Genomic DNA, 14259 nt, shown 5'->3' on the forward strand with positions numbered 1-14259 from the left:
ATTATATAGAGGTAACAAAGAGACATATGTCAAATAATATCACCAAATCATATTGATACTTATAAAATAAGGTTATATACTTCACATAGTCTTAACAATAAAAACTTAAATCCTTTATTTAAGACTAATTTTTGTGACTCTAAAGTTTCACTGGTAAAAATGAGGGAGATGTGCATCAAATTCCTACTTAATCTGTGGTCCAGGAATGGAATTGTGATATTTATATATATATTAATGGAATTGGGTGTTTATTTTTGTAATCTTCAAGCTTTTGAAATTTGTATGTTTTATATTAGTCTGCTATTAAAGTAGTAAACATGACTATATTTCATTGTATCTCTGACTTTGACGATACCTTTAATGTTCCTATGTGGATTCTGAGTTTTGCTGACACAATGCTGGGGACATTGAGTAACAGGAAATGATCACTTACCAAATTTAAAAAAAGAAAGAGAGAGAACCTCCCTCTTCTATGAAATATTTTTATATGGCTACTTTTTTTGTTCTTCTGCTGACCTTCCCTCATCCTTAAGAAACCATGGAAATTTTAAGATAACATTACAAGAACTGAAGAACGAAACCGAACGAAGTTGGAAGCACTTCAGCTTGGCAAGTTGACATGCTGTTTTTGTATTTATGTCTTTCAACTTTAACACCGACAATTTATTGAGTGAGACTCTACGCCAGAGCGGAAGCCGCAAATCCTGTTTGGACACCGTTGAGGAAGGAAGCTGGGACTTTATGGGACACCCCCTTCCTCTCAGCCACTGACCAGGAAAACCATCTTTCTGTATGAAAGCTATTCAATCTGAGAGGTGGGGCGCTTTGGGAAGGAAGATGACCTCTCCCTTGTAAAGTGGAATTGCTGTTTCCCCGCCGTGACTTACTCAACTCATTTCCACCAGTGTTTATAAGAACACTTGTGTGAATGACTGCCCTGACAGCAATAGTCATTTAAAATATGGCTCAGATTCCCGGCCTTCCAATTTTCCAAGTTCTTTGAATCATCAGGCGTCGCAGTCACAAGGAGCCCAGGTTGTGCTGAGGCTCTTTAGAGTGAAGCATGCTTCCTAAATTCCAGAAGTTTCATCACCATCCACCATGGCTGTGTAGGACAAGCAGGGCAGCTGCTCTCAATGTCAAGACAGAACAAGGAATTCTATTGGTAGCATGCTTTCAAGGGAGCCCAGGGCTTTCTGAACTGCAGAGGGAGGATGGTGCTTGCTGAGAAGGGAGGTTCCTGTTTGCTGGGAACTGCAGGCAGGTAGCATAGGGAGAGGAAGTGCCCTGAAGTCTGGCAGGGAAGTCACAGGGTCTTGGTCCTGTCAAAGACATGGATGTGTAGGCATGTTGTATATCTTGAATGATTTGGGATCTTGATTCCAATTTCAGGTAGGTTTTGATTTACTTAATATTAATTTGGGGGGGGGGGCACCAGTAAACCACTGATAGCTTCATAATAAAAATTAGTTCCTTTATTCATTTTCTTATGGTTCTTTAATCATTTTGGTAATAATTTTATAACTAAATTAAGACTGTAAAGAAAAGAGAGCTCTCCATTTTCTTCCTACGTTAGCACCTTGCATTACTACATTGATTTGCCAGCATGAAAACATCACCAATAGTTGTATGTTATGAATAAGTAAACTTGGGTCTCAATTGGATTTCATCTGGTTTTTCAGTAATATATATTTTTTCTTTCTCAGGGCCCAGTTCATGGCACTATATACTTCTAACCCTAGTCTTTTTGGAATCATAACAGTTTCCTATTCTGTCACTTTTTCCCCTTGATCTTGACAATTTTTAGGACTATTGGCCAGAAATTATGGAGAGTGTTCATTGTATTTGAGGATGTGGAAAATGTAAACTTTAGAATTTGGGAACAAAAAATAACTTCCTGCCACCTTGTCATAATCTGTACCACACACACCACGTTGAACCAATGGTCGTTACTTTACCTTGCTGTCAATTGCAATGCCATTCTAGAATTAAAAGTTGACTCATCTTTCATTTATTACCAACCTAATATTTGTTTCATCTGTAATCATATAGTGGTAAAATGAGATCAATATAAAAATTGTTAGCAAATTACCCAATCATGCTAATACATACAAAATGAGTTGTAAAATACATTTTTATAGAGGGTAAAAAAATTAAATACATTCTCAACTTAGTCAAAGTTAGTTTTGATTTTTTTTCCATTTAAAACATGAAGAACATTGGCACTAATATGTACTTTGTCTTTTCTTCCTAACAGATTAGAGATGGACAACCAAACTGTTACGTGTTGAAGAATAAAGATTTGGAACAGGCTTTTAAAGGGCTTATTTACTTAGAGATGGACCTCATATATAATCCAGTAAGTGCCCTCAGGATGTGCCCCCCACCCCAGCTTTTCAATACGGAAAACAGATGATGTTCAGGCTGTGTAGTCTCAGATTAATGTCAAATATTTCAGAATTGAAGCTGGAGAATGGTGGTGTTGTGTTTTTTACCTTAGCCATAAAATTCATGTTGAATGCTCCAGGTTTCATATAGTTGAGCCACAGAATTGGTGAGGCCTCAATGTCAAGGAAAAAAAAATTAAAAATAAAGGAAACAGTAGTCTTTGTATATCTATTTATACATACATACTTTGTATGTCTATATGTTATCTACTGATCATTCAAAAATATCACACATCATACATACATATAGTCCATTCTATAAACATGTATTTTAGGTTTTATATATAATCCACATGCAATATATAGCCTATCTGTTTAATCTGTGATATATAAGTGTGTGGGCTCTAAAACAATGACTGTCATAGATTTTTATATCTCCCTAGTCTCAAATTCTCAGTAATGCTGAAACTGAAAGATGGCCGTCAACATAAGAGTGTGTTCTGCTATCCCTTCCTTTTCCACCCAGATAGACCGTCTGCGTAGTTTGCAAGAGAGGTGACCCAATCTACTGCTTTCTTCTGAGAAGTTCTTGTGTATGGATTATATGGAGATTATGTTATTCAGTCAAGACATGAGTGCAGTCATAGGTGGAAAATATGTTGGTTAAGGGATACAGTGGCGGTAGATTCGTGTTTCAGTTTTTGAAGTTTTCCCTGTTTGTTTGAACGAGTCAGTAAATTCCCCTGGGGCACAGTTTCCCCCCTGTAAACGAGCTAACATGGCCCATTTACTTGCTTTTTCAGGTCACTGGAAGTAATGAGATTGTCTGTTGGAAATGTTATTTTTATGGACTGGGAACTGTCATTCCTGTTTTAGGTGCAATTGCTGAAAGTTGAGTCCAAAAATGAGAGGAGAATTTTTTGTCATTTAGATTAGCATGAAAATTTATGAAGCTCGGTGTCTGTCCCGGTTTTGAAATACTTCTGTGGATTTCTCCAAATGGGGACCAAACTGTCCCAGGTCCAGCCTGACTTTCCCAGGGATTTTATGATCCTGGGACCTTGGTTAAGCAAGACAGGACCCACCACTTTCTGGTCCCTAAACGTGACCTGTGCAGTAAAAGGTCTCATTCTCTGTGATCTTCTCAGCCATCTGGGAAGAGAATGGAGTCCCTCTGAATGCTGTAATGGCCATGTTTTTCCAGGTCAAAGCAAGTATCAGGACCTTCGCTCCAAGAGAGAAGCGCTTTGTGGAAGACAGCCGCAAGCTGTCCAAAAAGGTAGGTGGCACCCCCAACTGGCTTGGAGTCCCTTCAGCACCCAGGATCCAAGTATTTCTGATTGTGGCTGGATTCTTTCACTTTGCTCCTCTCTCACTCATTCACCTGGACTCCTCATCTCCTCATGTCTTTCTCTTGTCTTCTCTCTTAAAATGGGGCTTCAGCCAGGTCAAAGAGGAGAGGCTTAAAACATATGCCTGGGAGGAGAGAGAGTGTGTGTGCCCTGCAGCGGGCCAAGCGGTTCTCTGAGCCTGAGTGTGGAGCCCAGATAACCTAAATTTCCTTCATTTGCTTCATTTTGGTTTCTCCTTTCACGGCTAAAGGCAAGGGCTCTCTGTTTGTTCAGTGGATGAAGCTATTTCCCAAGGGACTGGGGAAGCTTCTAGCCTCAGGTTCACCCGTTTGCTCCCTGTGTCTAAATTTAGGCAGTGTGGGCATTTCACCCCATACTGAATTAGCTATCTCTCTTTTTGCCCACCACACTGAATTCCTTTCTTATCAGTTCAACAAAAGGTAAAGATCTAGGATGGGGGGGGGGGGCGGTGGGGCTGGGGGGGGAGGAACTTCATATTCAAAAAGAAAACTCATGACCTTTGCATTTCTTTCTTCAGTGTCCCTCCCTGTCCTCTTTAGATAGAGTCCGGGATTTCAGGCAGGACCCATTGTTCCTCTTCAGTTGTGTAACAAAGAACAAAGTGTCCCCCCTTTAAAAGTGTTTATTACTTCCATAGCTTCCTCTGGGGTGAGCAGCTGTGCATGACACAAAGCAGTTAAATATAAAGCAATCTTATCTTCCTTTTGTTTCCCATGAACTTCTGCCCCCCCCCCCCGCCCCATCCCACCCCCCCCCACACACACACACACTGAGGAAGGGACTTAGCAGTCTTCTGGTGGGAAGTAACTGGATGTTTTGTTTCGGTGCCATAGCATTGAGCGCAATAATCATTGTGTGTAACCCGAGTAAAAGTCTTCGTTATTATTATTTTTTGTCTTTTGCTCTGTTTACTTGAAAGTTAAAACCTCAGTGGAGGTAGGCAGGGCGACAGCTTTGCAAGCAAATCAAAATACTGTGCCTCCCGCTGGGAGAAAAGAGATTTCCTTTACAAAATAACTTGGCCACTGGGGTGGCTTTGGCTTTGAGAGTAGAGGGGAAATCTGGGACTAAATTCCCTAGGTGGGTCAGGACCCTCCTCAAGTCCTGCACACCGCTGGGCTACCCTGGACGGTCATAAAGTTCAAGTTCTTACTTATGAAACAAATACTTAAAACCAAGTCTGGAATTCTCACAACCACCTGTAAGGTTAAACACAATGACAGTCCTTTGGGGGAGAAAGGTCGAGAAATATCCTGATGACTGCCCAGCTGGGAAAGGGAAGGCTGGGTGACCAAAAGGTCACCTTTTGGTCTAACTAAGCTGTAATACTAGGGCTTTCCTACTGGTGTTCTCTCCAGTTGCAGCCGTACTAAATACCATCTTGACACTCATTTCCATTCTGACTCAATACTGTTCTTTGTTGCTATGTCTCTATACTTCTCTCGCTCCTTGCCACGCTGTGTACACGCACATATGTGTGCTCTCCCACGCCATGCACGCGCATGCACACAGCACTTGCGTCCACCAAATGCCTGGTTGCTGCAGATCTCTCCTCTACCTGGTTTCATACTGAACACTATTCCAACAAGCTAGTTTTCATAAAAATGAGCCATAGCACAGATTGGAACTTCTTGTTCCCGATGGATGGCAATATTTTGAAATAGTTTTAGAAGTACGAGGACTTCATCCTTTTTTAATGGGCACTGCGCATAATACAATTTAAACAGCCAGGACAGCTGGTCTAAGGGAACAGCCAGAGAATGTAAGTCTAATTGACCTCTCTGTTTTCCATTTTTTTTTTTTAAAACCCAGATCTTATCAAGAGATGCAGACAGGGTGAAAAGACTCACGATGGCAGTATGGAATACAATACAGTTCTTCAAAAGCTGCTTCCAGTGGGAGTCCACACTGAGAAGTACAATAGCGTTTGTGGTAAGATTGTTTTCTTTGTAATGTTCACATTATTTGTATTTGTACCCATTCATCTCTCTAAACTATACTATAACATAGGTGATTAGCCTTTCGAAGATGTACCTAGGTAAAAGGAACCCATAAAAATTCTTTAAATTCTTCAAATACTGTTCCTATGTCATTTCTTTCTCAGCTCAAAAGAGCCAGTGTCTGTATTTCTGTGACGTTATGGCGGCATATTTGTATAGTCTTTACATGGTCTATAAAAAGTGGCAGCTGGCAAGTAATATGACTAAAATATAACTAAATGGCTCTATTTTAGTTTTTTCAGTAAATCATTCACAAAATTCAATATTGAAAATGTGTATCCACATCAAGTTTGGACACAATTGATCACTGCGAATTAAAATGGGACTCGATACCATAATTGAGAAATACTCGTCTATATGAGATAAACTACTTTTCTCAGAACATTGGCCCATTCTCATGAGCATAATAGTATCATAGAGTCGGGGAGCTTTAAGAAATTGTCATACCTCCTGAATCTGTTACCAAGAGTCCGTGGTCTTTGAAGAACATCCCGGTTGGCACCATAGCCTTTCCTGGCATCTCTCAGGCATTCTCTCCCATTTATAAAGAACTGGTCCTTAATCAACTTAAAAATATCAGTTGTGGAGAAGATACCTAGATTGCTAATGCCTTACATGTATTTTATACCTGGTATGAATGCGAATTTCTATATGTTCTACATAGTTAAGAGATTGAAAGAGACTTTATATATGAAATGGTCCAAAGCAAACTGGGTCCTCCTGTTTTCTGTTGACAGTACATCCTCCATGTTTTCATCTGTCTTGAAAGCTCAGCTTTAATTTATATGATGTATATATCACATAAATATATTCATGAGAACAAACTGATATGGAAGTAAAATATAAACGTAGCTGTTATAGATGTGTGTGTGTTTAAATATGAACCTCAGATACTAGTGCTTCATTGTGATCTCAAAGTTTTTTCCACATTTTTTATATAATTAATTATGTCACCTCCCTAAGAGAACTTTTCTTTGCCAATGGGTAGCATTTTGATTGGTTTATTTTCATTTTTTTATCATTTCAGGTCATCTATGTCTTTGTTATTGGCCTGGCATTTACTTAGCCTTCTCTGGTGCTTACATCTTCCTTAGCTGCTGTCTTCAGAGGTTGCTTTTGTAACTCCCCAGCTCCACTTCCTATCCAGATTCCCTTTCAAAACTTTCCATGGACTGTTGTGTACAATTATGGGCCTCAGAGGAAAGTGATCACAATTGGTGGCTGTTTCCAGCCAGCACTCTGGCCAGCCGCATGAGAAGTAAAGGATTTCCCCCCTTTTTTTTTCAGTTGATTTCTGGCCCAGAGACTTTAGAAAAACAGATCTGTTGCCCTGGATTTGGTAAGGGGATGACAGAAATGATTAATGGGCTGCCGGCCTGATCCAAAGAAAGATTAAAACAAATGAATGGAAACAGGTTGTCCAGTAAAAAGTACTTCTGTACAGGAAGGTAGTCTTGCCAGGGGGCCCCTCATCCACTGCCTCTGCCTTGGGTGAGCCCTCTCTGCTGGCCAACACCCAGGAGAAGATCCAGTACCCAGGTGTTAGAAACTGCAGTAATGTTCCCTTGTACCAAGGATCCCTATCGCAGATAGATGAACAACAGTGCTGTCCTGTCCTCCCTGGTTTTATTGAAGCCCAATGTACAAGGATACATGGCCTATGAGACTGTGGCAGGCCCTACTATTTGTGTGAGTGGCATATTTCCTTCCAAACATCACTGGGAAAACATCAGATTTAGTCACATATCCTGTAGAGTCAACTCGCTGTGCCCAGGCACTCCAGTTTCCCAGATCCAACCAGTTACAACTCAAATAATTTTTCAAAATTACAGCTGTGCTAAACAAGTACAGATGTTCCTCTTGTCTTGACTCGTACAGAATAGTCTCATCGCTATCAACATTTCATTTGCATTTTGTTTTAGTTCATAAGCAATCTAGAAATATTGTATAAGATATGTGTATGTCACAGTCCAGATGATGGCATTGGACATAAGGTACTTGAGCTTCTGTGGGGTTGGGTGTCTGGGGGGTGGTGGGAATCTTAGCACCAGAACCCCAAGTATAATGAGGGATTACTGTATACATAAACTGTATCACTTATCCTGAGTATAGTGCATTGAAATGCATTCATATCCAAAAGCTTATACCATATGTAATGCATAGTGCCTAGACCATGGTGGATCTCAGAGATACCTAGACAATAAGGGGAAGATAGTTCCTGCCCCATAGCTCATGAAATAGGATTTTCTGAAACCCTTTCTGTTACTATATACCACTATTATGATTATCCTTGTATAGTTTCTGCTCTTTAAAATAAAGGGCTACATTGAAATACACTTAAAAGACAGAATGAAGGGCATGTGTGTATCTGTGTGTGTGTGTGTGTGTGTGTGTGTGTGTGCGTGCATGCATTTTACCCCCTCTTCTGTTGTTGTTTAAATTACATCGTGAGCAGTCACGCTCTTTTGGGGAGGCATGTTTTGTTCATAGAATATTCTGTGGACTTGCTGGTTGTCCATAGAGTTCTTCTGGGGCTACACACAAAGGGACTCCACTGGGCATGTTGCTGTACCCTTGAGTATATGCAATTCTGTCATAGATTGTCTATCAGCTATCAGGAAGTTAGCACCTCAGCTAAGCTGAGCCAGAAAGTTGCAAGGTTAGGAAGAGGCAGCTCAGCATTCTGTCTGTCTGTCTCTCCTTGCAAGGATGCCCTGTGTATCACCACTGGTACCCACCAATAGTTCTCCCAGGGTTAGGGCAGGTTGCTGCTGCTTTTTATCATCCACCTGGTACTTCCCTCATGGTCCACTTGCTGTCGTGGGTGTTACAGAGGAGAGCAGCCTTGTGGGGGTCTGAAGCAAAGGTTTAATCTGAGAATTTTTTCAAGAGCCAGATTGTATTGGAAGGTCCATTCCATATCTTCTATTGGAAATGAGGATGCGAGATGGCATTTGTCTATTGAAGAGCTGAATAGAACGATTTTGGTCCAACTATCTGTGATAGGACTTTTTCTGTCCCTGTGGGAGTAAGAATCAATGCTAGCACACTACATACTCAGGGAGAAAGGAAAATACTTTTTTCCTTCAGTTCGCTCGAAAAATAGTCTCCTAACTTCTCATTCTTTCCTGTTCTTCCAGATGAGACAAGGCATGCACACTGTGGGATTATATTTAGCATTTGCTGGCTATTAATGCTATATAAAGTGAAGCAGGCCTTAACATTTCCCTGGGATCCCTATGAGTGTATATGCATAGAACATCCCTTGTCGGAAGCTTCAGTTCAAAATTAAATCAGCGTTTTAAGATCTAAGTCCAGGGAGTGTAATCAGAAGGAGATAGACAGACGTGGAAGAATTCATCATGTTAGATTATCTAAGTATAAGCCTGACTCATGGTAGGACTTGCCCCTTGATCCTGTGGGTGGTTGCATCCCTAATGCTAGGGGAAGGATGCGATCTTGAATACTTCCTGATTTGTGCAGTGTCAAAATGGCTGTGCGATGTTGAATTCGTCATTGCAAAAATTCAAATCAAATTCAAATCGATTTGAGAGGGGAGAACATGTGAAGAGTAGTTGGAAGGAGGGACATCAGAGATGTTTAAGGGAAGAAAGAGAGGGGGGATCACTATATTTTAATTTAAAATATATTTTATATAAATATTTAATTAAAATACATTCTAAAAATTATCAAATACAAAAACATATATTAAACATGACTTATAAATGTTAAATTTTTATTTTATGGGAAACAGTCAAAACATACAAAATCATGTTTTTCACCTCAATGTGTTTTGTTAGGCAGAATCTTTCCAAGAAAATTCTTATTCTGTCTTTAAAGATTTTCTTCCCTTTATGAATGTTTGCTAAATATTTTGGTGCATTGTTCTCTTTGAGCTTGAATTCAATTATAATTTGATTATAATTTAGCTTTATTCATGCTAAATTATATAATTTCCCTCTTCAGAAAGTTATGTTCTTGACTTTTCCAAATGAAAGTCGATATAAGTGCTAAGTTATTGACAGAGAGCAAATGCACCTGGAGTAAGGGCTTCTGTCTGCATACTGCTCTATGGATTGATTTGTAAATATGGTATTTTTCCATGTACACATGGCTATACCCACACAGACCTTGACCTCTGGGGATACTAAGATCAGATTCTAGCTTTCCTGACTGGATGTAGGCAGCCCAAGTCATGCTCCAATGTGAATTCCCTGAGTTCCCACAAAAGCCTGCAGGTGTAGATGAAAAGCTGGGCCCACTTTTGCCCAGGTGAAAAATATGAGCCCACGCAGTCGAATGCTGATGCTCACGTGTTTTCAGGAGGTAAAGTGGAGACTGACTCTCAGATCATCTGACTTTAGCAGGGACCTGCTTTATTCCAGGGCTTCTCCTTGCCATTGATCTTCATGAGTCAAGGCCACTATTGCCTTCAGGTTTATATTCTGTCTCTCAGAGAAAGCGTACAGGTTATCACAGAAATGCCGGGACACTGTATGCATGGGGGGGAGATGCCTCTTCCTAGGCACTGAGAGAACGATACCCACCTGGGTGGGATTAGTTCTCCATTGGTCCCTTTGTTCTGAGTGATGGGGCTAAAATTAAATAGACTAGGCGTGCTTGGGATACCCTGGGAAACAGTTCCAGCCTCAGTGATCACGTGATCTGCATCCACTTTGGAATCCATCTATGTAATCTCGGAGGCATTCATTTTTATTAATCCCTGGTTGGAATGTTGGGTTCCTCTATTGTGGAAGGATAATCTTGGATGATTCAAAAGTGTTTGCAGAGAAAGCATAAACAGGCTGAGTAAAACTAACGGATCATGAGAGGAGCTTCTCCTTTTCGAGTTTTCTTTAAGATTTCAAGTTGTTAAAGAGATAGAATGGACAGTTATTGTAGACAGTAACAAAGGCCTTCATGTTGTCTTATAGAACCAGTAAATAAGCCGGCATTTCTGGTTTAATCCCCATAATGGCTTTATGGTAATATAGCATTTGATAGTGGGTTAACTCACAAAAATACTTTTGCATTGTGATATTATATAGTATACTGTAGAATCAATTATAAATATGTGATTTTGTTTTTTTTTTCTGTATAGATTCGTGTATTAGCTCAGGACTCTGTTAAACGATGTGAGGTTATATTATTGCATAAATACATTTCCCGTGTGAAAAGGTAGCATTTGTTAAGAGATGGGCTCCTCCCAAGGTTTGTTTAAATAGCAAAGCTCCCATGATGCCTTTAAAGCGGTGTTGCTTTATGGAATTGTGTCGTTCCACCAATCTTTCAGACAGGCACCTACTACCCTGAGAGAGGCTCGTGTGCAGGGCATTGATGGATTCCTTATTTTATTAAGTTTTTCCTTAGACATTTGCTGTTAAGAAGTAATCTAAATCTGCCATATATCAATGGCCTGCTTCATAAAGCGATGACTTTAACATCTGTGATTTTTTTCCCTAAACTTTTTGAGTGTAAGAAAAATGAAGAATTCTTCTTGAGTTGATATGCCTTGTAATAGGATATATAATTTAAGGTATCAATCAACCCCTCAGATAAGGTTCGACATCTACCTCTCCATTTCCTAGTCATAGACAGTGTTTAACATTTACAGACTCCTTTGCAGGTTGAAATCCTAGCGTATTAGGAAATAGAAAATGTTTTTACTTTGAACTTAAACACAACAGTAATAATGGAGCCAGTCTTTCCGACATGCAACAGTATATGTGTAAAACACAGAGAGAGGCACATGAGAAAGAGACAGAGAGAGAGAACACCATACACACACACACACACACACACACACACACGTAGAGAGAGAGAGAGACAGAGAGAGAGAGAACACCACACACACACACACATATGTAGAGAGAGAGACAGAGAGAGAGAGAGACAGAGAGAGAGAGAGAACACCACACACACACACACACACACACACACACACATGTAGAGAGAGAGACAGAGAGAGAGAGACAGAGAGAGAGAGAGAACACCACACACACACACACACATATGTAGAGAGAGAGACAGAGAGAGAGAGACAGAGAGAGAGAGAACACCACACACACACACACACACACACACACATATATTAGAGAGAGAGAGAGAGAGAGAGAGAGAGACAGAGAGAGAGAGAGAGAGAGGGAGAGAGAGAGAGAGAGAGAGTTCTCTCTGCCAGATCACTTTAGCAAAGCCTTGAGGTGACTGTAAGTTATTTTATGCACTGCTACAAGAAAACACCCTGACAGAAAAGGTGTGGAGGTTTCCATTGGCTCTAATTTGGAAAACACTACTGCCCATCAAATTAGGGAAGCCGTGATGCCGCGAGCTGCAAGAGGCAGCTGGCCACATGACTGCTACGCCTGACTCTCAGGAACCAGGAAGGCATGGAAGCCGGTACTCAGCTCACTTCTCTTTTGTTCAAACAAGGACTCCTTACTGCCCACTAGCAGTCAAGTAGTGACGCCAATGGTCAAGGTGACTCTTCTCAACTCACTGAACTCAATGTGCAGCTTCACTTCACAGAAATACCCCAAAATGTGTCTCCATGGTCATTCTAATTTTTTTTCTGAACTTCTTAAATGGTGCCATGCAAGTGGTTTTTGGATGATTTGGATATTGGTTCATGGGATCTAAAATGCTTAGCTTTTTTTTTCTAAGCTCAATCACTAGCTTATTCGTAATCAGCTGTACCTATATTTTATTATTCTTTTGGTGGCTGTCTCCATAGCTACTGGTGGCCACCACTGTTCATGTCATGTGGTCATTGCCTGTGCAGTTGGAGTTTAAAGATGAACAATATTTTTATAAGAGGAAATGAAAGTAAACACAAGGTTTGGACCATTTTATACGAAGGGGAGAATTTCTTAAGACATCTTAACAGTACATACATATACATGCACACAATATGCATATAAAACTTACAGTTCTTGATATATCATTTATTTTAATACTGATATAATGATTGCTCACCTTTTTAGCATGGAAGACACTACCCATACTTCCAAAAACATTTTAAAGATTTTCTTCTCTGACACTTTTTAAAAGAAGAACAATTCATCATTGCACATCACGATTATAATTTTTACAACATAATTGTACCTTATATTGACAACTTCTCAGGCATTAACTAATTATGCCATTTAATAAAATTATAGTAATTGCATTTAAAAAATTATCTAAGGAAGATGTAAAAGGACACTATTAACTATTTTAGCATATTTTCCTGTTTATGTTTTCCAACTTATAATTGAATTGTGCTGGCAGACAGAATCATAGGGCATACAGACTGAGTCACTTGGTAGCTTAGAGGATTCTGAGTTTGACTTATAACGTACCAGGTCTTTATTATCCTAATTCTAGAGCAATATACACTGCCAAGCCCATGTAGCCATGCTAGAAAGCCAAGGAATGATAAGCTCTGTCTCTGTGGTTTTTATACTAGCCTCAACATCAGAACTCTGCCATTATTGTTACCTGTTCCCATCGTCCTCTTGGGCTGAACTTTGGGCAACTGTTTTTTCTCTTTGCACTTGAACACAGCATCAGATGTACGTACAAGGAGAAGAGGTGTGTGGGCAACACACACACACACACACACACACACACACACACATCATTCTCTGAGCTTTATCCTAGAAGCCTTGCATCTTTCGGATTCCAATGGGCTCAACTTACTTCAGCCTAATCTCCAGGAGGACCCTGTTGTGAGCTTGAATGTGGTTCTCATGTTAGAACCTTAAGTTTTAGACAAAGATAGGATTCTAACAGCCGTGTGACTCTTTTGTGTAGCAAATAGTTGGCTTCTTTCTTTACTGCCATTCCCCTCTCTATTATACTTCCTTCCCATTGCTGCTGGTGGTACAGCATGTTTATGATTGTTACATATGGAGAGGCAAAAATGAACTTCTCATACTACATAGCTGTTGGTCTATCAAATTTCCTCCTGTTTTTCTTTTTCTTCCTGTGTCTCATATTTCTCACCCTATGCACTCTTTCCTCTCTTACCTCCCTGCTTCTTACTGCTCCTCATCCCTGTGTTTCTTACCTTCCATTCCTACTGATGTGATTGAATACTCTTTGACATAAGCAGCAGATGGAAGAAAGAGTTCATATTAACTCATCATTCAAGGGTACAGGTCATCCTGATACAGGAGTCAAGGCGCCAGGAGCTTAAAGCAATTGGTCACGTCATATCCACAGTCAAGAAAGAGTCAGCAGTGAATTCCTGTGCTCAGTTCACTTTCTCTTTTTTGTTTTGATCACCATCCCACCAAGAGAATGATGCTACCCACAGTAGGTGGTTCTTCCCATCTCAATTAATGCAAATAATATAACCCTCCCGAGGCATGTTCTGAGACCCATAGCACTAAGGAGATTCTAGATTCAGGCTGACAACCTGATACATCACAGTTTACCTCTTTGCCTGTGTTCTTTCACCTTCCTCCCTCATAATGAAAACAAAAGATAATGCCTTGAATCTGAAAATATTTGATGAAA

General features: G+C 40.1%; 1 protein-coding gene across 2 annotated transcripts in view; it reads left to right on the forward strand.

The window, feature by feature from the left end:
• Positions 1-14259, forward strand: part of Mctp2 (multiple C2 and transmembrane domain containing 2) — a 221977-nt gene that overhangs the window by 140585 nt on the left and 67133 nt on the right. For both annotated transcript variants that reach the window (XM_041638380.1, XM_041638456.1), the window contains 3 exons: positions 2258-2359; positions 3592-3666; positions 5573-5692. In XM_041638380.1, coding sequence (XP_041494314.1) covers positions 2258-2359; positions 3592-3666; positions 5573-5692 — 297 coding nt within the window. The remainder of the gene's footprint in view (positions 1-2257; positions 2360-3591; positions 3667-5572; positions 5693-14259) is intronic.

The sequence above is a fragment of the Microtus oregoni genome, unplaced genomic scaffold, assembly GCF_018167655.1.
Source record: "Microtus oregoni isolate MIOR12 unplaced genomic scaffold, Mior012 000000F_ref0000247, whole genome shotgun sequence".
Taxonomy (NCBI): Eukaryota; Metazoa; Chordata; class Mammalia; order Rodentia; family Cricetidae; genus Microtus; species Microtus oregoni.